The following is a 26,001-nucleotide window of genomic DNA, read 5'->3' on the forward strand; positions in this document are numbered from 1 at the left end:
GTTGTAGATGTTGGTGTTCACCTAGAGTGTAAACATCTGTTCTCAACGGAATATTAGCAAACTGAATCCAACAGCAATTTAAAAAGGATGGTTCAACATATGCAGATCAGTCAATGTGATACACCACATCAACAAAAGAAAGGACAAAAATCGCATGATCACTTCAACTGGTGTAGAAAAAGCATTTGATAAAATTCAATATCCATTCATGATAAAAATTCTAACCAAAGTGGGTATAGAGGGAATATATCTCAACATAGTAAAAGCTATTTATGACAAACCCACAACCAACATAATACTCAACCATGAAAAGTTGAAAGCCTTCTTGCTAAAATATGGAACAAGACAAGGATGCTTTCTCTCACCAATTCTATGCAACATAGTATTGGAAGTCCTAGCCATAGCAATCAGACAAGAAAAAAAGAAATAAAAGGAACCCAAATTGGAAGAGAAAAGGTAAAATGGTCACTATAGCAGATGACATGATACTGTATATAGAAAACCCTAAAGACTCCACACAAAAAACTAGACTTGATGAATGAATTCAGCAAGGTAGCTCAATACAAGATTAACATATAGAAATTTGTTGCATTTCTTTACACTAACAACGAAATATCAGAAAAGGAAAGTAAAAAAGTAAAGTCCCCTTTAAAATCTCCTCAAAAAATACTTAAGAATAAACTTGACCAAGGAGATGAAAAATGTATACTCTGAGGACTATAAAACACTGATATAGAAAATTGAAGATGATTCAAAGAAATGGAAGGATATCCTGTGCTCTTGGATTGGAAGAATAAATATTCTTCGAACTGCCATACTACCCAAAGCAATCTAGAGGTTTAATACAATCCCTATCAAATTATCCAGGGCATTTTTCAAAGAACTATAACAAATAATCCTAAAATCTATACAGAATCGCAAAAGACCCAGAATTGCCAAAGCAACATTGAAGAAAAAGAATGAAGCTGGAGAAATAACCCTCCCAGACTTCAGGTGACTCTACAGAGGTACAGTCATCAACACAGCATGGCGTTGGTGCAAAAACAAACATGAGTCAATGGAACAGGATAGAAATCCCAGAAATAAACCCATAGATCTATGGTCAATTAATCTACGACAAAGGAGGCAAGAATATACAATGGAGAAAAGACAGTCTCTTCAGCAAGTGCTGTTGGGAAAGCTGGACAGCTGCATATAAATCAGTGAAGTTAAAACCTTCCCTCACATCATATGCAAAAATAAAGTTAAAATGGCTTAAAGACTTAAATATAAGACAAGATACTCCTAGAAAAAAACAGGCAAACATTCTCTGACATAAATCTTAGTGATGTTCTCCTAGTGCAGTCTACCAAGACAGTAGAAGTAAAAGCAAAAATAAATGGGTCCTACATAAACAAAATGACTTGGAGAAAATATTTGTGAATGATATAACTGATAAGGGCTTAATTTCCAGAATATACAAACAGCTCATTCAACTCATTAACTGAGAAACAACCCAATCAAAAAATAAACAGAAGACCTAAATAGACATTTCTCCTAAAAAGACATACAAATGGCTAATAGGCACATGAAAAGATGCTCAGTACTGCTAATTATCAGAGAAATGCAAATCAAAACTACAGTGAGGTATCACCTCACACCAGTCAGGCTGGACATTATTAAAAAGTCTACAAACAATAAGTGATAGAGATGGTGTGGGGAAAAGGGAACCCTCCTACACTGCTGGTAGGAATGTAATTTGGTGCAACCATTATGGAAGACAGTATAGAGGTCCCTTTCAAAACTAAAAATAGAGTCACGGTATGATTCATCATTCTCACTCCAGTGGGAACTCTAATTCAGAAAGATACTTGCACCTCAATGTCCATAGCAGCACTATTTACAATAGCCAAGACATGGAAGCAACCTAAATGTCCATTGACAGATGATTGGATAAAAATGTGGTGATATATATGTGTATACACAATGGAATATTACTCAGACATTAAAGTAATGATATAATGCCATTTACAGCAACATGGATGGACCTAGAGATGATCATACTAAGTGAAGTGAGTCAGACAGGGAAAGATAAATATCATATGATATCACTTATACGTGGAATCTAAAAAATAATTCAAATGGATGTAAGTACAAAACAGAAACAGACTCACAGCATAGAAAACAAAGTTTACCAAAGTGGAAACTGGGGGAAGGATAAACTAGGAGTTTGGGATTAGCAGAAATAAACTACTATACATAAAACAGTCAGCACCTGGGTCCTACTGTATAGCACAGGAACTATATTCAATATTTTGTAACAACCTACAGTGAAAAAGAATATATAGATGCATGTATAACTGAATCACTAAGCTGTACACCAGAAATTAACACAACATTATGAATCAACAGTACTTCACTTTTGAAAAATTGCAAGTAGGTGCTGGGTTACTCAGCAGAACTGGTCCACCAAGTTAGCATTCCACCACAATGAGGAAGATGGGGAATGGAGTGAAGGAGCCACTGCCCTGACTGCAGGTTTGAGGACAACCACCTCAGCCAGGGGGAAGCAAACAGTGCCCTGCCTCTCAGCACTGCAGCCCGTGCCAGAAGCGGGGTTCCCGCCACTGCTGCCGCTGGAAAAACCAAGGCCTTTCCAGCTTTCCCGCAGAGGCACGACTCCCCCTCACTCCACCTTGTTCGGGTGGGAGCCAGTTGAAATGTAGACCCCAAGCTGGAAGAAAGTCTGAGAACTGTGGTCTTCCATTTTCTTAAATCTAACATAGACAAAAACATATTAGAGGGGGTTTAGAACCATGTCATCTGCCCTATTATCTGCCGTATGAGGTAGTGGGCACTTGTCATTATTTTTGTCTCTCTGGCAGAATCCCCCAGAATACTGTCTACTCATCAGTTCCGGGATGTGTTCCACCAATACTGGATGTCACCAGTTCTAGGGATGCACACTGTTTTTTCACAGATAAACATCACTGAAATCTGGTGCTTCCGACTCTGAAAGGCCTCTTAGATTCTCCCCCATTTAAGGGATGCCCAAGCAAAGGGAAAAGTGAGTGCTCAGTAAATTTTGGTTATAACAATTATAAACTTCATCTAAAAAGGGGTGAAATTATTGGCAGCTGTAACATGTTTAAATTGGTTGAGCATTTCATTATAGTTAAGAACTAGACAAATAGATAACTCTTACTTTTGTACCATGATGCTCATATACAGCTATCTGTACATGTTACGTCTGTAGTTTGCAAATACAAAATCCCAACTATCAGTACCTGCATGGTAGTTGGCAAATCAGATCCCCAACAACAAATAACAACCAATTCTGAGGCTGAAAACAGGATTTGAAATAAGGTATAGGCAATGCTAATGAAAAAATTACAAACAGCACCACGGTACATTTGTTACCTGTTAATGATTTTAATTTAAATTTTTATAAAAGACGTCAGCTGGAAATTAAATAAATGTGGACATAATTAATATACAAAACTTTGTTATTACTCTTTAGCTAGCTATAAGGTTAGATGCATACATTTTTGAGATTACGAACTCTTCCTAATTAATTGTACCTTTTGTTATTACACAGTAATGATTTCTGGCAGTCTTTTTAAATTTAAAGCCCACGTGTGTGCTATTAATGTAGGTACACTGGTTTTCATTAAGGTTAGGTCTTTTTTTTTTCCTTACCCTTTAATACATCTTTCCATTCTTTTTTTTTGAGTTTTCTAAATTCTTAAATTGTAATGTCTAGTGTAAATAGCTATGTATGAATTCTTTTATATAAAATGACAATCTTTGTTTTTAATCAGTAGAATTTAGTTCACGAACATGTACTTTTGTAACTATTCCTCTGGATTTATTTCCATCACTTATGAAGTGTTTCTCAACTACGGTGCTCTTTTTTCCTTTAATTCCTTTTGAATTGGTCATGTTTTTAAAGCACCATGCCACAATCTTCCTTTTCTAACCTGTAAAGTCCTCAAAAATTGTAGTTTCCTAGGAATTTTTATAAATATTTACTTAGCTTTTTAAATTCTATTCATGTTAAAGCATTGCTTGTTTTCTTCCTGGGTAGTAAAAGAACATCAGAAGACCTTAAATTCTCACCCACCTGATCAGTGCTGTCATTATCATTTGTATTTTTTATTTTAATTTTTAATATTACTATTATTGATTTATTATCAGAAATATTTAGTAAGATTTTAAGTCAATGCTTATTAAGATTTTTTTCATATTCACCACTTCCCTGATTGTTTCTTCTTTCGCCTCAGACTTACCATGTTTGATCATTCTCCTTTAGTTTGAAGTCCATCCTTTAGAAATTCCTTAAGCAAGGGTGCTTGGCTACAGATTCACTCAATTCTTTTTTGTTTAAAAATAACTGTAGCTCATACTTGTTCTTAAAAGAGATACACTGTACACAATCCTAGAGTGACAGTTATTTTCTTTCAAATCTATTGAAGATATTTTTTCCATTGTCTTTCAGCTTCCAGTGATTCTTCTGAATAGTCAGCTTTTAATTTAATATTCTTATCTTCGTAGGTCATCTGTCTTTTCTGTCTGGTTCCTTTGAGGATAAGCCCTTTCCTCTCTGGTGTTTTGACATGTCTCTAACACATGTATAGGTATACATTTATTTTTATTTATGCTGCTTGAAATTTTTTGGACTTTTTGAATCTGGAAATTGATGTTTTTCAATAGTTCTAGAGGTTTCTCAGCCAGTCTCTCTTCAAATAGTGTGTCTCCTCTATTGATTCTTCTCATTCTGAACCATCAATAAGATGTATATTAAAACTTTTACCCTTGCCTTCGTGTCTCTGAACCTCTTTATGATAGTTCCTGTATCTGCCTCTCTCTGCTGCATTATGGATAAGTTCTTTACATCCATCTTTTAGTTCATTAATTATTCTGCTGTGTCTAATCTGCTGTTAAATCCATCTACTGAGTTTTCTATTTCTCTGTTATTTCTAGAAGTTCTATATTTTTCTCCAAATATTCTTGATTATTTTTATAGTTCTTTGCTAGTTACTCATATTTCCATTCTTCTCTTTACATTTTAGGTATATTATGCATACTTACATTTTGTATGTTATGCATGATATTTTCAGTGTTCTAAGTCTGTGTTAAATTCTTCTGCCTCCTTTTTTCTAGAGACACTAAAACATAGTACTTTTTTTTGGTTAGGGTTTTGTGATATTTTAAAATGAGCTTATATATATTTTCAACTTTTAATGTGAGAATATTTGAGATGTAGCTTGAAATTCTTCCAGAAAGGTTTTGCATTTACCTGGTAAATGTGATTACTTGAATTAAATTGAATTCTTGGTTTGAATTTTATAACTACCCAGGTAGTGAAAATTAAGGCAGGGAGTTTGGGTAAGGTCTGAATTATTAGAAGACACTTTATCTTTCATAAATCACCACATTCTAAGGCATGGATTTATTTTGTAGGCCCTTCCAAAGTGAATGTTTGTATCTAATTCATGCTACACTCAGGGACTATAGTCATTGTGATCCAAGCTTTATGCTATGAATTGTTTGTTTATTGAATTCTTCACCTTGTGAGTCCCCCCTGTACCTTTTTTTGTCTCTCATCTTTATGCCTTGAGGAGCCATAAAAACAATTCTACAGTTAAACTCTCCGGAGTTTACCTCGGCTTGTCTTTCTGGTTTTCCAGCTTGTTTCTGATTGGTCCTTATTTTCTTGCTGGGTTATCAGAGTATTTACAAAGGCTTTCTGCAAATTTTACTCAGCGTTTTAAAGTATGTTCAGGTGGGTGTTCAGTCAGAGTGTTTTAACTTGCCATAATACTGAAATTATAACTTTGTGATTCACAAATAGAAAAAAGAAAAACAAGAACAACTGGATTAGGAAAACTAACTCATTAATGATGGTGGAGGGATGCTTAAAAACAAAGCATGTAATATTCTGAGAAAAAATGTTCAAGGATACATATATTCATTGATCTCTTAGTTATAAAGACTTGGACAAGATGGTGCATATAAGCTTGCATGGATTATTGGAGATGAATCATATTCTTGAGGATAGCGATACTTGTTTGGCTCTAATTCCACAACTTTTAGTTCCCAGCATAAACAGAAGAGTCTGAACTATGATTCGTGATAGGACAAAAGAAACATGAAGTATACCTTTACAGTGTTAGGATTACTCTTTGGAGGATTCTTTGAAATACAGTTTCATTTTTTTTTCTTGTATGTGTGTATGTATTTGTATATATTTATTTATTGAAGTATAGTCAGTTCACAGTGTTCTGTCAATTTCTGGTGTACAGCATAATGCTTCAGTCCTACATGAATATACATGTATTAGTTTTTATATTTTATTTCACCATAAGTTACTACAAAATATTGAATATAGCTCCCTGTACTATACAGTATGAACTTGTTGTTTATCTATTTTATGCATGTTAGTATCTGCAAATCTCGATCTCCCAAATTATCCCTTCCTATCTCCTTCCCTCCCTAATAACCATAAATTTGTTTTCTATGTCTGTAAGTCTATTTCTGTTTTGTAAATAAGTTCACCTTTCTTTTTCTTTCTTTTTTTTTAGATTCCACATATAAGTGATACCATATGGTATTTTTCTTTCTCCTTCAGGCTTACTTCACTTAGAATGACATTCTCCAGACATTAGTTAATTATTTTTATGGCTGAGTAGTATTCCATTGTATAAATGTACCACAGCTTCTTTATCCAGTCTTCTGTCAGTGGACATTTAGATAGATTCTTGTTGACTTATCTCTGTATCCTGTCATGTAAAATAGGGAACCGTGGGCATATCTTGCATTTTCCTAGTGCACTTTGTTCTTGGTGTCAGCTAGAAGATATATGCGCGTTATATTTCACAGATGTGTAGAAAGAAAATTGGGTGGGGGTTTGCTTTGCTTACTTTTGCTTATGTATTATGCATCTTCCTTATATATTGAGTGCTTGTTATGTATAGATATTTAAATCTGTTGGTTTACAGGAGGTTTATATCATGAATTTTGCTGTTACAGAGTTTATAATCAACTTGGAAAAAGAAGGGTAAAAATATGTGATTGTAACCATTTGGGAATAATTGAATGCTAAGCCTATGGTACTGACTTGAAATTCAGTAGGATTACAGAGAAGGCTAAATTTCATGTGAGGTTGACTGGGATGAGGTTTCCTGAAACAAGCAAAACTTCATCTGGGGATAGAGAAAGTTTGAGGCACAACAGGGAACAGTTTAACACACTATGTCAGGGTGTAGAAATAGGCACAAAGAAAAAATAAGCACAAATAAGTAACCATGTTGATGAAAGAAGAAAGAAATATTGAAAACCAAGATCAGGAATATGTTTTAATCACATAATAGAAATTTTAGAAGTCATAGGAGAAAGTTGTATTAGTTATATTAAAGATATTACATTATAATATGTTAATTACATATGATAGACAATATAAAGCTATTGAAAATTCTTGGACAAAGGACTGACATGTTGAAAGTGATCAAAGTTTAATTTTATCAGTAAATATGGATCTATAGAATAAACTCAAGTTTGAAACTGGGAATATATTTTGTTAGAAGGAGCCTACCTATTAGTAGTATGCTTTTTGTTTGGTTATATACAAATAACATATATAATATTAGCCTATATTATATAATACTAATATAGACTATTATTGTATAAAAGTATGTTTTTTGTTGTTTTAGAGGAATTCCAGGGAAGAAATGTGGTACAATCATACTTACGGCAGAGGAATTAAACTGTTGCAGGGTACGTAAATATTTCTTTGGATTAAAAAGTATTTCCAATACTTCTTTGAAATGATATTTCTCAAAGTATACTTAAATTATTAATTCTTGAGTAATTTTAGCAAAAATAATTAAAACTGTATTATTATATAATTTTATAATCCATAAAATATCATTTTAGAAACTTAGTATTTTAACCAGAGAGACTACATTCCATAGTCCAAACAGAATAATCAGTTATTTTAACAGTTTTTTAAATGAATGGAAAGTATTAACTCAAAACCTAATGGTAATATCATTTTGGGGATATTAATGTCAGTAATTGTCAATTGTACCAATCAGTTCAGTTCTTGCAAAAATTCTGAGGATTTTGTGCGTGATTCTGAAGGAATATTTCTAGTCACTTGACTGTAACCATTTTGTATAACATACTTCTGTATTTCTGATTGAATTAATTAAGAATTTATATATGGTCTCATGTTGGTTTGAGACGGCCACATTTGTAGAAGGAAGCAGCTACCACTCCAACTAAGAGCATAATAAGAGTACATATTCATTAATTTTAGAACATTGCTATTTATAGTTGTGATTTGGTGATCTAATCATCTTTCATACTTCTTGTCTCTGAATATGTATATGTATGTGATAATCTGTGATTTGTATAATGAAGGAGAAAAGACAGAAAGAAGTTTAAGGTCAATACCATATGTGTTCTTTGTGGTGACATTAATATGCTATTTTGTCAAAATCTTGACATTAAGATGACTTTGTATACATATGCTAATGAATACATTATTATTAGTTCTATTTTGAAATAGAACCAAAATATCAAGGGCATAGATTGAGTATTGGCAGGCAGCATGTTAAACATCGTCTGCTTTCAATTCTGTTGCTTTGTTTGGAAGAACAGGAAGATTCTAAAGCTGCCATGAGAATTAAATGGAATAGTGATTTAGAGGCATTTTTACTACTCTTCATGCTAATAAAGCTTTTAAAACATCTGGAATTATATTTTAATGTTACTTATTAATAATAATTGTTATTTACATACTTCCCACACTTAGACATTATATATCTAATATTTTTAAATTGTTTGAACTTTGATCTAACTTCACTTATGTATCCTACATTCTGATTCGTAGCTACAGACATAGATAATCAGTGTGATTATTAAGATGTATACACCTTGAAATAATATAACTGTGCTAGTGTAATAGAAGAAACATGTATTCAAAGCAATGATCATGGTTACTTAAGAAGATACAATGCATTTTAAATGTGCATTTTATCGTATTTTAAAAATAACAGGCATATTATCACTTAGAATTTGTAATGAAATAATTTTATTTCACATTTGACAATACAAATTGACACTTACTTTCTTGAAAACACCTTGCCAATTGTCAACTTGAGCAGAAACTTTAGAATCAGGACACCTAAATTTCAGTATTATCTCTTTCACTATTCAGCTGACTCAGGTTATGTTTTTAGAGCTTTGAATTCTGTGTTTGTAAACTGCTCAAACTCTTTGTACAGGCATACCTCGTTTTATTGTGCTTCACATTATTGCACAATGCATATGATGCAGTTTTTACAAATTGAAGGTTTGTGGCAACTCTGTGGCAAGCAGGTCTATCAGCACCACTTTCCAACAGCATTGCTCACTTCTGGTTACTGTGTCACATTTTGGTAATTTTTGCAAAATATCAAACGTTTTCATTATTATTACATTTCATTTCTTGAAATTTCCGGATTTCATTTCTGTATTTCCTGCCCTATTGTGAGTGTTCAGCTGGTGGAAGTGATCATATCTATATGTTAAATAACAAAGTAGAATAGCACTATACCGACGCTTTTGAAAACCAGAAATCTGGAGCTATGAACTCCTCTGAAGGCATCTCTCTATTCCCAGATTCTAGCCTAAGTATTGCTTAAAAAATATTTGCTAAGTAAGTATATTAATGAATGTGAAAAAAAGATGGCATTATCTTTTGAATGGTGTTCTGGAATTACTGAAAGGAAATAAGGAGAATTTTATGGGGATGCTTAATAAGTATTGCTGAACTCTGCAAAATGAAGTGGTGAAAAAGAGTGCCTTTTTAGTCACTGTTAACATTTCCACCAAGTAGTATTTAAAACTGTAACCTCTTGATTTAATCTGTATTACTTTGACCTCCCTCTTCTTTGCAAAATTGTTAGCATCTTCTTTCATTTAAAAAACCAAACAAACCCAAAATCTTGATTTTCATTTTTAAATTATTCTATAGTTTATACCCTTTAAAAATGCTTATCATCATTGAACAGGGTTTAACTTCCTTGTTTTATGATACCTTCTCTTGTTTACCTTCAATCTAAACCATGTAGATTATGAGTAGTTGAGTATATAAATTGATAAAAAGGATTGGCTTGCCATAGTAATTAGCATCCAAATGAATGATTTCAATTGCAGGTGAAAATGAACATCCTTTACTTTTTTTGAAGCCCAATATATTATAAATTATTTTATAATGTAGCTATTGAGAAATTGCAGTGCATTTGTGTTTAATTAAGAAGGAACATTTTTCCCTTTAGATAGTAAACTATTGTCAGTCCAGATATGTTTTTATTTAATCATCTAATACATCTCAACATCTAACACATGGTAGATTAGTAGTAGATGCCCAATAAATATTTCCTGAGGAAATTAAAAAAAAACACTTATCTTTTAGAAATGTGTACCTGAATAACTAAAGATATGAATGGAGATCTTGTTTTATAATATTGGGTACCTAGATTTATCTTAATAGCTCTTTTCTGGGGTGGAAAATGTTAAAGAGTTTTAGTAAGTAATATTTCTGTGACTAGAACAAAAACTTCCAGGAGTCAATTTTTTAGTCTTACAGTCCTTAAAAAAAGCAATTTTATGTTTTCTGGGATTCTCACACGTTTGATCATTTGCATTAAAATGGCAAATTTGTTTTCTTGTCAAATGTTGCTTGTGATCTGCAGTTTCTAGTTATTTATAACCCAGATTTTGAGCTGTTTTATTAATTTTGTTTGTAGGATGCTGTTCTGATGCAGTTTTGTGCAAACAAATTGGACAAGAAGGACTTCTTTGGAAAATCAGATCCTTTTCTTGTATTTTATCGAAGTAATGAAGATGGCAGGTAGATTTATCTCTTATGCATTTTAAGTCTATGATAAGTATGATATCACTTTTTTCTCAGAGAAGCTTCATTAAATTGATAAACAGTAAAATATAAAGGTATTCAAAAATTGATTTGATTTTTTATCTCAATAAGAATGTGTAACTTTATAAGCATTTTATATGTTTCATTTGATACTTAAAATACTGATTTTCAGCTTCATAGAAACATTTACTTTTCCTAAAATTACAATACTGCCTTAATAGTATGGAAGTTTTATATTGCTGTAGAAATCTAAAATGCTGAAACTAATGTATTTTGTTATAGAATTGAACCCTTAAACCAATTTCTTGGAGAAGAATATGGATTTTGTGGGTTGCTTTTTATACTACAGGGTTCTTCCAATAATATCTAATATTCAATAAAATTTTTCATTATATTCTAGTAATTTGGATATTTTACCAGTTTTGATTAGGCTGGTTTCTATATGGTTTGCAAATGTATTATAGAGTAGAATTTTTAATTTTATTTTTTTATTGAAGTACAGTTGATGTACAATATTATATAAATTACAGGTGTACAAGATAGTGATTCACAGTTTTTAAAGGTTATACCCTATTTATAGTTATTATAAAATATTGGCTAAATTCCTTGCTTTGTACAGTATATCCTTGTAGCTTGTTTTATACATAACAGTTTGTACCTCTTAATCCCCTACCCCAATATTGCTCCTCCCCCTTCCCTCTCCCCACTGGTAACCACTAGTTTATTCTCTACATCCATGAGTCTGCTTCTTTTTTGTTATATTTTGTTGCATTTTTTAGGTTCCACATATAAGTAATATCATACAATATTTGTCTTTCTCTATCTGACTTATTGCATGTAGCATAATACCCTTCAAGTCCATCCATGTTGTTGCATATTCGAAAAATTCACTCTTTTTATGGCTGAGTAGTATTCCCTTGTGTATAGTATAATTTAATACATATGACGCTACCACTAGATACATTTTATTATTGTTTTCTGTGATTCTTATTGGACTGTCAATATTCATGGAAAAGTTTAGTGGTTAAAAATATGAGCTAAAGTTCTGCTACCTAGATTTAAACCATTACCCTGATATTTAATAACTATGGGACCATAGCCAAGTTTTTAAACTCATGAGACTAAGTTTCCTGATCTACAAAATGAGCTAATAATCTTAGTTACCTCACAGGGCTGCTGAGAGTATTAAAGGAGTTACCAACAAAAAACTTTCAGAAGCTTGCCTAACACATAAGAAGAATTATGTTAGTGGATATTATTATTGTTGTTGTTATCTTATAGTATAATGTTTCCTTTTTAGTTTTCCTCAGGTATGCAAAATAAAATATTAGCTAAAGAGAAAATGTCACTTGGAGACTGAAAATTAGGGCAATACAATAGATTGAAACTTAAGGGAATAGAATGTAAAAAAAAAATAGCCTGTCACTACTGCTACACTTATAAATGAAATTATACATGTTAATGTTATGTAGTAAGTATAAAATGGTGCATAAAGTAGAAAGTTTTCTATTTAAAGTGAATACACTGAGCAATATAAATTGATGCTTTACATACTGTATGATTTTTGTTGATGCAACTACTAGTCAATTGTTGGTTATTTTTGTTATGGCATTGTGTTACCGGATTTTGCATACTTACTTTCTATTTCAGTGGTAAAATTGTTAGAGTAGCATTTGCATCTGAAGAGTAAATTTTTATCCATGTGAAAAATATTGGGCCATGAAGAAAATAATCGTATTTGCCTGTCATTTCAAAGACAGAAAAAAAAAAAACTAAAGAATAATTCCAAAAAAATTTTTTTATTGAAGTATAGTTGCTTTACAATGTTTTGTTAGTTTCAGGTATACAGCAACTGATTCAGTTTTATATGTATATATATATTGTTTTTCAGATATTTTATATTATTGGTTATTATTACAATATATTGAATATAGTTCCTTGTGCAATATACAATAGGTCCTTGTTGTTTATCTATTTTATATAGATAGTAATATGTATGGGTTAAGCCTAAACTCCTAATTTATTACTTACCCCCTTTTCCCATTTGGTAACCATAGTTTGTTTTCTATATCTGTGAGTCTATTTCTGGTTTGTAAATAAGTTCATTTATACCACTTTTTTAGATTCTACATATAAGTGATATCATGATATTTGTTTTTCTCAGCCTGATTTACCTCACTTTATATTATAATCTCTGGGTTCATCCATGTTGCTGCAAATGGAATTATTTCATTCTGTTTTATGACTAAGTAGTATTCTGTCATATATATACACATACCACCACTTCTTTATCCAGTCATCTGTTGATGGACATTTAAGTTGCTGCCATGTCTTGGCTATTGTAAATAGTGTTCTGTGAACATTGGGGTGCATGTTTCTTTTTGAATTGGAGTTTTCTCAGGGTATATGCACAAGAGTGGGATTGCTGGATCATATGGTAACTCTATTTTTAGCTTTTTAAGGAACCTCCATATTGTTCTTCATGGTGGCTGCATCAATTTACATTCTCACCAACAGTGTATAAGGGCATGTGGGTTGATTTCTGGCCTTTCTATCCTGTGCCACTGACCTATGTGTCTGTTTTGTGTCAGTTCCATACTGTTTTTATTACTGTAGCTCTGGAGTATAGTCTGAAGTCAGGGAGCTTGATTCCTCCAGCTCCATTCTTCTTTCTCAAGAGTGCTTTGGCTATTCCAGGTCTTTTATGTTTCCATAAAAATATTAAAATTATTTGTCCAGTTCTGTGAAAAATGCCTTTGGTAATTTGATAGGAATTACATTGAATCTGTATATTGCATTGTGTAGTGTGGCCATTTTAACAATAATGATTCTTCCAGTTCATGAATGTGGTGTATCTTTCCATCTGTTTGTGTTGAGTTCAGTTCCTTTATTAATGTCTTACTGTTTTCAGAGTACAAATCTTTTGCCTCCTTAGGTAGGTTTATTCTTAGGTATTTTTTTCTTTTTATGCAATAGTAAATGGGATTGTTTACTGCACTTCTCTTTTGATATTTCATTATTAGTGTATAGAAGTGCAACAGATTTCTGTATATTAATTTTGTATCCTGCAACTTTACTGAATTCAGTGATTTGCTCTGTTAGCTTTCTGGTAGTGTCTTTGGGATTTTCTGTGTGTGGTATTATGTCATTTGCAAACAATGACTGTTTTACTTCTTCTTTTCCAATTTGGATTCCTTTTATTTCTTTTCTTTTCTGATTGCTTTGGCTGGTACTTCCAAAACTATGTTGAATAAAAGAGGTAAGAGTGTGCATCCTTATCTTGTTCCTGATCTTAGAGGAAATGCTTTCTGCTTTATGCCATTGAGTATGATGTTAGCTGTAGGTTTGTCATACATGGCCTTTATTACGTTGAGGTACACTCCCTCTATGCCCAGTTTCTGGGATGTTTTTCTCATAAATGGATATTGAATTTTTATGAAAAGCTTTTTCTGCATCTATTGAGATGATAATATGGTTTTTATTCTTCAATTTGTTAATGTAATGTTTCACATCGATTGATTTCCAGATATTGAAAAATCCTTGCATCCCTGGGGTAAATCCCATTTGAGCGTGGTATGTGATCCTTTTAATGTACCATTGGAGCTAATATTTGTTGAGAATTTTTTTTATCTATATTCGTCAGAGATAATGGCCTTTTATTTTCCTTTTTTGTGATATCTTTGTTTGACTTTGGTGGTTTCTTTGGTTTTAGGTGATGATGTTCCCATAGAATGACTCTGAAAGTGTTCCTACCTCTACTATGTTTTGGAATACTTTCAGAAGGATAGGTATTAACTCTTCTCTAAATGTTTGGTAGAAATTGCCTATGAAGCCATCTTGTCCTGGACTTCTGTTTGTTGTGAGTTTTGTTTTTTTTTTAATGATTTTTTAAATGTCAGTACTGGTAATTGGTTTCTTCTAATTTTCTGTTCTTTCCTGGTTCAGTCTTGGGAGATTATTTAAGAAGTTGTCTATTGGCGTATGATTGCTCTTAGGATTTTTTGTATTTCTTTGGTGTGGGTTGTAACTTCTTTTTTGTTTCTAATTTTATTGATTTGGGCCCTCTCCTTTTTTTTTTTTTTATCTGAATCTGGCTAAATGTTTATCAGTTTTGTTTATATTTTCAAAGAACCAGCTTTTAGTTCTATTGACCTTTTCTATTTTTTTATTCTCTATTTCATTTATTTCTACTCTTATCTTTATGATTTCTTTCCTCTTACAAATAACTTTGGGTTTTGTTCATTCTTCTTTCTGTAATTGTTTATTTGAGATTTTTTTCTTGTTTTCTGAGGTAAGCCTGTATCACTGTAAATTTTATTGTTAGAACTGTTTTTACTGCATCCTGTACGTTTGGATTGTTGTATTTTCATTTTGATTTATCTCTAGGTATTTTTTGATTACTCCTTTGAAATATTTTGTGATCCATTGGTTGTTTAGTAGCATATTGTTTAGCCTCCAGGTGTTTGTGTTTTTTTCAATTTTTTTCTCATAGTTAATTTCTAATTTCATAGTGTTGTGGTTATAAAAGATGTTTGATATGACTTCAGATTTCTTAAATTCACCAAGGCTTTCTTTGTGGCCTAGCATATAATTTATCCTAGAGAATATTCCATATGCAGTTGAAAAGAATATGTGTGTTCTGCTGTTTTCAGATGGATATAAGGCCAATGCTTCCTTCCTGATTTTCTGTCTGGATGATCTTTCCATTGATGTCAATGGGGTATTAAAGTCCCCTGCTATTATTGTGTTACTGTCAGTTTCTTCCTTTATTTCTGTTAACATTTCCCTTATATATTGAGGTGCTCCTATGTTGGATGCATATATATTTACAATTTCTATACCTTCTTCTTGGATTGATCTCTTGATCATTATGTAGTGTCCTTTGTCTCCTGTAACAGTCTTTATTTTAAAGTCCATTTTGTCTGATACAAGTATTGCTACTCCAATTTTCTTTTGGTTTCCATTTGTGTGGAAACCTATCCTATCCCCTCACTTTCAGTCTGTATGTGTCTCTAGATCTGAAGTGAGTCTCTTCTAGGCAGCAAATACGTGTTTTGTTTTTGTATCCATTTGGTCAGTCTGTGCCTTTTGGTTGGAGCATTTAGTCAATTTACATTTAAAGTAATTATCAATATGTACTTACTTCTGTTTTGTTAATGTTTCAGATTAGTTTTTCTAGGGCAATTTCCCCCCTTTTCTTCTGTTCTCTTCTGTTGTGATTTGGTGACTATCTTTATTGTTAAGGTTGGGTTCCTTTTTCTTTATATATCTATTATAGGTTTTTATTTTGCAATTACTATGATGCTTTAGTATTGCAGCCTATTGCTTTAAGTTGCCAATCTATTCATTTCAAATGCATTCTGAATACCCTGCACTTATACTCTCTTCCTTCACAATTACTGTTTTTCATGTCATATTTTATATTTAATTGTTTTATGTATCCCTTAACTGCTTATTGTTGATACAGATGATTCTACTGCTTTTGTCTTTTAACTTTCCTACTACTTTGTGTGTGGATGATGTCCTACCTTTACTGTATGTTTACCTTTTCTGGTGAGCTTTTCCATTTTGTAATTTTCCTGTTTCTAGTTGTGGCCTTTTCTTTTCCCACTAGAGAAGTTCCTTTAGCATTTGTTGTAAAGCTTGTTTGACGGTGCTGAATCCTTTTAGCTTTCGCTTGTCTGTAAAACTTTCGATTTCTCCATCAAATCTGAATAAGAACCTTGCTGGGTAGAGTATTCTTGGTTGTAGCTTTTTCCCTTTCATCACTTTAAATATATCATGCCCCTTCCTTCTGGCCTGAAAAGGTTCTGCTGAAAAATCAGCTGATAGTCTTGTAGGAGTTCAAGGAAACTTGCTATTTGTTATATGCTACTTGTTGCTTTTCCCCCGATTCTTTTAATATTTTCTCTTTATATTTAATTTTTGTCATTTTAATTACAATGTGTCTAAGTGTGTTCCTCTTAGGGAGAGTTAATCTGGTATGGAACTCTGCTCTTCCTGGACTTGGGGGACTGTTTCTTTTTCCAACTTAGGGAAGTTTTCAGCTGTTACCTCTTCAAATATTTTCTCAGGCCCTTTCTCCTCAAAATTTATTTAATTTTGTAAAGTTCTTACATCTCTTCTTGTCTGAATGACTTGTTCCCTGGATTTTCTATTCTTATTCTTACTAGTTTTCTTTACTTATAAAGATTAGTTGTACAATTACAGAATTTCAGTCTCTCACATATTTAATGCTACTGGTGATAGATATATTAAAATTTTAGTATGCTTATAAAAATAGTATTAACTTATTAATTAAATTAAATATAAATATTAAGTGCAACTAATCCAACAATCTCAAATCATTTAAAAACAACTATTGCTAAAATTTGGTGAATCTCATTTCAGAAAATTCTCCACTTGTACTTACACAGAGGAAATAGTTTACCAGCTAGATCCAAATATACATTTTAGGGCATATGTGTCAATGTGTTAATATACATATTTTTAATGAGTTTTGAATTAGTAAACGTTCTTTTACTCCTCACTTTTTATGTGTAAGTCTCTACTTTTAACTGCCAAGACTTTAGCTTTATTTTTAAAGTGTATTTCACAATGGAGCTACTTCAAAAATTACTTGTTGCCTGATGTGTTTGAGGCTTATATTATCAGAAAGAATACAACTTAATTTCTACTAGATGTGCTAATGAAAATCCATAATATATGATTATAAATTCGAATTTTACTGCTTTCACATTTATTTAGTTACTTGACCTATATGCATAATTAGGTATTAATTTTCCTTTGAAACAGCTATGTTTTAGTAATTAGCTTCATTTAAAGTATTTTGATACAGGTTATTTAGTAAATATTTTTCTTACAATACTATTTGTAATACATGTATACATGCACCCTTATACTTAATATTTATATAGCAATACTCCAAAATATTCAAAAGAGGTACATCAGACTCCTGTCAGAATTTTCAATAGTTACAGTAGTGCTGGAATTACTAGTGAGATCTTGCATTACAAATGAGAATGATCAGTAGAAGACAGATGACTACCTAACGTAAGTAACTCACTAAGATGAGTCGTCACTTTCTTAAGAGAAGTTTCAAAGTGTTTAATTACTATGACTGATGATACTAGGAGTATAACAAATTTTGATTTAATTATAAGCAAAATGTCTTAAAAGTCAGTAGGTTGTTGGGCATGTTGGTTTGAAGATGGTTCATTGGTTGCTCTATCTCTGTCTATCTGTCTGTGTATCTATCCATGTAATCTATCCTCTAGCTACCTATCTGGATATTTATCTATCTATTATTTACCATCTATCATCCACCTAGCTATCTGTATCTATCACCCTGCCAGAGATTGGTATATATTAGAATATGATACAAGAGAAGTAGAGAAAGCCCCCTTTTAAATCTTTAAGAATGTGTTGTATTACGAAGAGAGGCAGGTGCCTGTTTCTAAAAACAATACACATACTTTTATCCCTCTCAATTTTTCTTACCCATTTTTGTGTGCTTCTGCTTTTCCTCATTTGATTCCCCCTGTTATTCTCCTATCTGCTTCTCTCTTATCTCCTTTACTTTTCTTTCCTTTGTGTTAGATAATTTTGATTAACCTTTTAGAGTCTTCTCTACCTTCTATCTTTGCTTTAATGTCTTTGCCCCCAGTGGTTCCTAAATTGCTTCAGGTTAGTCAGCTTTGAGAGCATTTGATCACAGATACATATATATATACATATATATATACTTACATATATATATACACACACACACACATACACACACATATCTCTTGAGCTTTGTCAACTTAGTAACATGAGTTTTTTTTTAATAGAGGCAAGGGTGCTATCAGGAAAGTTATGGCACTAATGCCATAAATCTTAAAATGAATACTTCATCCCTTTATCTTATGTTTCTACCTGATCTTTTAATGGAGAGAGGCCTTTTCTGCTGGAGAAAAGGAAAATGGACTCAAAGCCCTTTCAAAATGAGAATATTTTCTTGTGAGGTTTTAGTTGCAGTGTATTCACTATGGTTGCTATGTAATTTTCTCATGTTCATGACTGTTAGAAGGATCCCTGTATTTAGAACACTTCATGACTAAGGTTTTAGTGAAGGCTGAGTTTCGGTGATATTCTAAGATCATTTAAAACATTGTATAGCTTATGAACTTCTGTGTAAATTTGCATTAGGCAAGAACGTTTCCAGAACCTGATTGATGCCTAGAGATTGAATGGTTTAGTGGAAACGATACTGGAATTTGAGTCAGAAAACAGACTTTCAGGTTTCATGGATTCTACCTCTCATTAGAGTTGCTACCTTCCTTCCCTCTAGGAATCCTTTGGACGTATAGAGTCAACAGTTTAGATAGAAGAAGAACCACATACTGAGTACCCTCACTATAAATTTATTATATCTTAAATCTTAAATAGGCCCCTGGGGCTCCCCAGGAATCCTACTCCTTTTCCTTAATCCATCAACTTTCTCTCTCAGACACTTCAGCACATCTGCCCTTTTCCTTCTTTGCTGGTTATCTTGCTTCTTATTTAATAGGAAAATGGAAGCAATTGAACTTTCTCAAGATTCCATCGCAGCATCTACCCCTACACTCTGCCTTCCCCAGTGTTCTACAAAATGACCATCTGTGCCCCCGAGGCCAACCCCTCCATTGCTTCCCTCCATCCCTTCCTTGTCCATCTACTTCAGAATATCCCTCTAGCCTTTATTCCCTCTCTCCCATGCATCACAAATTGTTTCCTGTCTACTGAATTTTATCCTTTAGCATACAACCTTGCTATTCTTTCTTTCATCTTGAAAAAAAATTAAAAAGTAACAAAGAAACAAAACTTTTGCTTGACTGATCTTTTCCCTTTAAGCTATCCCCAATTCTCTTTTTCCCTTACAGCTAAACTCCTCAAATATGTTGTTTATACATACTGCTTCAGTTTCTCTTTTCTGGCTTAAACCTGTTCCAACCAGATTTTTGCTCCTAGTTCTCCAAAAAAACTGTCCTCCTCAGGGCTCCTGATGACTTCATCTTCTTAGTGACCCATGGATGCTTTTCACTGTGTCAGTACGTCACCACAGTTGTTATAGGGCTTTTTTACAAAACTGCTTTAGGATTTGCTGAATTCACAGAAGATCATTTTTAGTAAACACTACAAAATCTCATTGCTGTGTTATGATGAGATAATTTTTAAAGTTTTAAAACTACAAATCTCTTTATTGACTGATGTAGCAGCAATGGAAGGAATGGCAACATTTATTCTGCACAAAAAAAAATAAGAGAAAAATGACTACTAAAACAATATATTATAATTGAAGCATGAAAATAACTGAAAACTTTTTTTTTAAACAGTTTCACAATTTGCCACAAAACAGAAGTTGTCAAAAACACACTAAATCCTGTGTGGCAAGCATTCAAGATCTCGGTCAGAGCTTTATGTAATGGCGATTATGACAGGTAAGATAAATGACAACTTTTTGGAGAGTTTTGAATGTTTACTGTGTATTTGGTATCCAATAATCTAAGTAGCATCTATTTTAAATAAGTTGGCTTATTTACCAGTGTAAATGTGCATTTACAAAAGCATAGATGATTTACTCAGAAATTTTTAAATAACTTTTTTTTAATCCACAGTGACTTAGGGAGAGGGAAAATTTGACTAATGTTTGGTTTAACTGACTGATTTGTCAAGAATTAAAATGTGCAAAGTGCTACAAGTCTATTGAATATTAGTTTGTTTTAACATATTATTCAAAAGTCATTCCAGGATTTTCAGTGCCTCAAGGTTTTTATTTGGTATTATCTTTCTAGAGAGGAATACCAAGTAAATACACAAGAGATAATAAGATTATAACTACATGTATCATCTACCCTGATATATTCCTGAGAATCCCATTTGACAATGTTATCATTGTTGCTGAATTATAAAAATTCTGTAGAAGCAGAACAGGGAGATTCTGGTGTTCTACAAGTAGGTAGATGACGTGGTCCTGAAGATCTTCCCAAAATATACCTGAAGATTTCTTAATATCAAAGCTGTTTTCTCGTTCTTATGAAAGTTTATTGTAAGATTATAATATAATCTTATATAATAACCCCAAAGATATTTTACTTATTGTATTACTTGTATACTAGATATTTTACTTATTGTATTACTTGTATACTAGAAAGATGAGTTTATTCTATTAACTAATAACATAGAAAGAACTATTGATTATCAATATGTCGTTAAATTTACTTTAAGATTTATTATGCTACTTGACTATCACTTTTTTATTTAATAATATAACTTTGTTTAGTTGGACTCATTCTTCAGAGAAAGTGGTTCTTATGATATGGTTCCTGGTTAGCGGCATCAGCATTACCTGGTGAGCCTGGTAGAAATTCAAGTTCTTGGGCCCCACCCCAGGCCTATTGGACCAGGAACTCTGGGCATGAAGGCCAACAACTTGTGTTTTGACAAGCCCTCCAAGTGATTCTGATCTATACTGAGTTTGAGAAATACTTCTCTAAGACAATGGTTTTCAAGAGTGGAGGGGTAGCTCTGTACCTCCCCATTTAGGAGCTTTTCCCAGATATTTTCCTACTCTGTTTAAAGAATTAAAAATCTGTATGATTTTATAAATCTATTTTAAGATATAAATAGAATTATGGTAATAAAATTAGCAAAATCAACTTTAAACTGTTTTGTAAAACCTGGAAGCATATGCTATTTTATCTAAGGAAATCTACAACTTACTTTAAAATTTTCAATCATATGTTGTTTTGATCTTGTAAGTAACTTTACTCTGTGTGTATGTTTTCCTCATGGACAGAACAATCAAAGTAGAGGTGTATGACTGGGATCGAGATGGGAGGTAAGACAGACGTCTTTTATTTTTGCTCTTCAAACTTAATACACTAAGAAGCAAGCATACTGAAAGGACCACATTTTCAAATTTGAATTTTCAGATTTCATGTTTTTTGTCTTGATTTTCTGTGTTATTGAGGTGTTCACATAAGATTTTAAGAATGAGAGTAATTTTTTTCAACTTGCAGAATAAAATAGAGGTCTTTCTCCTTTTGGATAATAGAAGTAAAAGTTTTCAACGTACACTTGATTTCTCTTTGTGTGCAACTTACAGATGTCTAGTTTATAGCTATAGAGTAGTGATTCTGAAATTTATTTATCTCATAATTTCTCTGAAGATTCCTATAACTTTTCAACCCCAGATCATTCATGGGAACACACCTGAGCTCCCCCCCTCCAAAAACAGACAACATTCCTCACAAACAAACCCAAAACCAAACTCTAGAATTATGTTTGGTGATTGCCAATACAAATAGTTGTTCAGAGCTCCAAAATCTTGGGCCCCTCTGCATACCATAACATTTGTTAAAGAATAAAAGAGGCCCGGCCCACACTACTTTTTCTCTTTCTTCTTTACGTATTTTTCCACTGTTTCTACTGTTTTAAATAGGATTGATATCAAAGTGTTTGTAAGTGATGTTAAGTCAAGGGACTCAGAAATGCTCAAATCTCACCCTGCTCTAGATAACTGTTTCTTCAGGTGGTTCCTGAAGGGACTGAATCTACAGATGCCAAAAGAGAATGACAAGCGGGGAAGCAAAGGGCACTTGATTTGACCTAGCTAGTGTTCCACACTTCAGCCTACAGCTCGCTGGAAAGGGGAGCTCAAGCTTGAAGTTAAAGCTCAAGATGTAAGCAAGGGCATTCCCGCTGCATTTTATATAAGCCAGCAGCCAAACCTGAAAAGATTCTAGAGAGTATTTAGATACCTGAGCACTACTGTTAACACAGGAACAAATCTGATTAAGAAAGTGACCTGTCCCAAGGAGATACCTCCCCTTATTTCTTCTGCTTACCTGGGTAGAAAAATGCCTAAGCCGAGAGCCACACCAAAGCATGCATGTGACATCTGCCCGTACACTTACTTGCACACATGGTCTAATTGATGTCCTGGAATTTGGCCCTATCAGTATTATCTCCTCTTCAAAGATTGATAAGGACGGTGAAGAGAGGGGTGGGAATACTAGCCTGCAGTTCTGCAATCACAAAGTAATTGACTTCGGTCTTCAAATTATATTCCAAACATGACTGTGCTAGAGCGTCTTAACACTGTCTGCTGTTTACTTTTTGAGACAATCCGTGCTATAACACTGTTCGTACATTTCTGCCACGTTAATTTATTAAGTGTCTTTGACAAGAATTCTGTATGAATTCTATAGAAATCTCAGTAGAAAACCTATGCTTTCCCATAGGGCCTTATGTTCCATTGGTTCATTAAAGCTTCAACCACTGAGAAAATGAATTATGCCTGTCAGGATAAATAGGAAAAGAAAAACAGCAAATCTAAGTTAAGTAAGACTTTACGCCCTGTATCATATACATACTACTTTAAATTTTTATCGAGAATGGGCAAAGGTGGTAGCCTTTCCCTAGTAATTGAAGGAAACAGGGAACATGGTTTTAATTTGACAGTTTTGAAATGAGGGGTTTAAATTCATGTTTTATCTAATTCCATGCTAATTCAGTACTAAATCTGCAAAAGTTGTAGATGTTTTTCTTTGAAAGTGAGTCTTTATGACTCTCCTCTTGTCTCCAGTCTACTTCTAGGCCACAAAATTTTTGAATAGATCTGAGGATCATAATTACATTGGAATTTAATTAGCCTTTCTTTTGATGCTGGAGTTTTGAATATTCCTATCCAGGTTATGATATATTTTAAAAATTAAAAATTTTCTTTGTTGTCATTGACATTTTTAAAATTGATTTTTTTAAGGTAACATTAGTTTGTAACATATGAGTTTCATGTATATAATAATACACAAAATTAAGAAAACATTTATTTTGTTGTTTGTTTTTTATATTCAACATATAAGTGAAATAATTCAGATAGAAGACAGGATATGATTTATTGAATGTCAGGTATTCTCTAAGCATTTTTCATGTTGTTCCTCATTTAATTTTCACAATAAGAGATAGATACAATATTAATAGCATCTTACAGATGAAGAAGCGTAGGCAAAGAGGTAACATGCCTAAGGTCACACAATGAATAAATGTTGGAGCCAGGACCTGAACACTAGTGTTATGCTTCCAACAGTAAACTCATAACTAGTGCACTATACTTCTGTAGAATTATACTTGTAAATTCTGGCATGCAAATAAAAACCTTCAACCTGGACACAGAGTAAGACGTGATTACTCATCTTAGATGTGAGTAATCACATCTTACTCTGTGATTCTTTGGTGATTGATAATGTGGTAGTTATGAATAACGCAAGAGCTATTTGAGAAACCTTTTAACGTAAGTATGTTAATACAGGCATAGCTCGTTTTATTGTGCTTTGCATGACTGCATTTCACAGACACTGTGTCTTTTATAAATGTCTGTGGCAACCCTATATGGCGAGCAAGTCTATAGGCACCATTTTTCCAACAGCATTGCTCAGTTCTAGTCTCTGTGTCACATTTTGGTAATTTTTGCAAAACATCAAACTTTGTCAGTATTACTACATTTGTTATACAAATCTGTGATGTTGCTGTTGTTTTGCGGTGCCACAAAATTAATAAATGCATGTGTGCTAACTGTTCCAACCAACTGTTCGTTCCCCCATCTCTCTCCCTCTCCTCAGGCCTCCTTAATCCCTGAGGCACAACAATATAGAAATTAGGCCAATTAATATCCCTACAGTGGCCTCTAAGTGTTTATGTGAGAGGAAGAGTCATACATCTCTCACTTTAAATCAAAAGCTAGAAATGATTAAGCTTAGTCGAAAGCCAAGACAAGATAGGCTGAAAGCTAGGCTTCTTGTGCCAAACAGTTGGCCAAGTTGTGAAGGTGAAGCAAAACAGCCTTATTGCTGATATGGAGAAAGTGGAAGCGGTCTGGTTAGAAGACCAAACCAGCCACGACATTCCCTTAAGCCAAAGGCTAATCCAGAGCAAGACCCCAGCTATGTTAAATCTGTGGAGGCTGAGAGAGGTCAAGAAATTGCAGAAGAAAAAATTTGAAGCTAGCAGTTTGGTTCATGAGGTTTAAGGAGAGAAACTCTGTCCATAACACAGAAGTACAGGTGAAGCAGCAAGTGCTGATAGAGAAGCTACAGCAAGTTATCCAGATGTTCTTGCAAGATAATTAATGAAGGTCCTTTAGAAGAAAAGCTTTCTTCATTGAGAATGATGTTGGCTGTGGTCTTGTCATATATGACCTTTATTATGTTGAAGTGTGTTTCCTATATACCAACTTTGATGAGAGTTTTTATCATAAATGGATGTTGAATTTGTTACTAGCTTTTACTGTCTCTATTGAGATGATCACATAGTTTTTATTCTTCAGTTTCTTATTGTGGTGCACCACATTGGTTGATTTGCAGATTTTGAATCATCCTTGCATCCTTGGGTAAATCCTACATGATTAAGATATATGATTCTTTTAATATATTTTGAATTCAGTCTGTTGATTTTTTTTGAAGATTTTTGCATCTCTGTTCATCACTGATATTGGCCTGTCATTTTCTTTTTTGTGGTATCTTGCCTGGTTTTGGTATCACGGCAATTCTGGCCACACGGAAGCATACCTTCCTCTTAAAGTTTTTGGAATAAATTGAGGAGGAATAAGCATTAATGCTTCTTTAAATGGTGGTAGAATTGATTTGTGAATCCATCTGGTCCTGGACTTTTGTTTGTTGGGAGTTTTTTAAATTATATATACATTTTCACTACTGGTAATTAATCTGTTCTTTTTAAAAATTTCTTCTTGATTTAGTCTTAGGGGAGTGTACATTTCTAGGAATTTCTCTATTTCTTCTTGGTTGTCTATTTTATGTTAGGTTGTTCATTTTATTGGTGTGTAATTGTTTTTAGTATTCTCTTGTGATCTTTTGTGTTTCTGTCAGTTAACTTTTCCTTTTTCATTTCTGATTTTATTTATTTAGGCCCTCTTTCTTTTCTTCTTGATGAGGCTGGCAAAACATTTTTCAATATGTTTATTGTTTCAAAGAACTAGCTTTTAATTTTTTGATCTATTCTCTTTTTTCAGTCTCTATTTCATATATTTCTGCTCTAATATTAATTATTTTCTCCTTCTA

General features: G+C 32.9%; 1 protein-coding gene across 2 annotated transcripts in view; it reads left to right on the forward strand.

The window, feature by feature from the left end:
- The window catches only part of CPNE8 (copine 8), a 171,055-nt gene that overhangs the window by 77,008 nt on the left and 68,046 nt on the right, over positions 1–26,001 (forward strand). The window contains exons 7-10 of one of the 2 annotated variants that reach the window (XM_006202855.4): positions 7,692–7,755; positions 10,776–10,879; positions 20,260–20,364; positions 21,723–21,764. In XM_006202855.4, the coding sequence (XP_006202917.1) occupies positions 7,692–7,755; positions 10,776–10,879; positions 20,260–20,364; positions 21,723–21,764 (315 nt within the window). Of the gene's footprint in view, positions 1–7,691; positions 7,756–10,775; positions 10,880–20,259; positions 20,365–21,722; positions 21,765–26,001 lie in introns of those variants that run through there. The other variant, XM_015238039.3, reaches the window with a different exon arrangement.

Source organism: Vicugna pacos, chromosome 12, assembly GCF_048564905.1.
Source record: "Vicugna pacos chromosome 12, VicPac4, whole genome shotgun sequence".
Classification (NCBI taxonomy): domain Eukaryota; kingdom Metazoa; phylum Chordata; class Mammalia; order Artiodactyla; family Camelidae; genus Vicugna; species Vicugna pacos.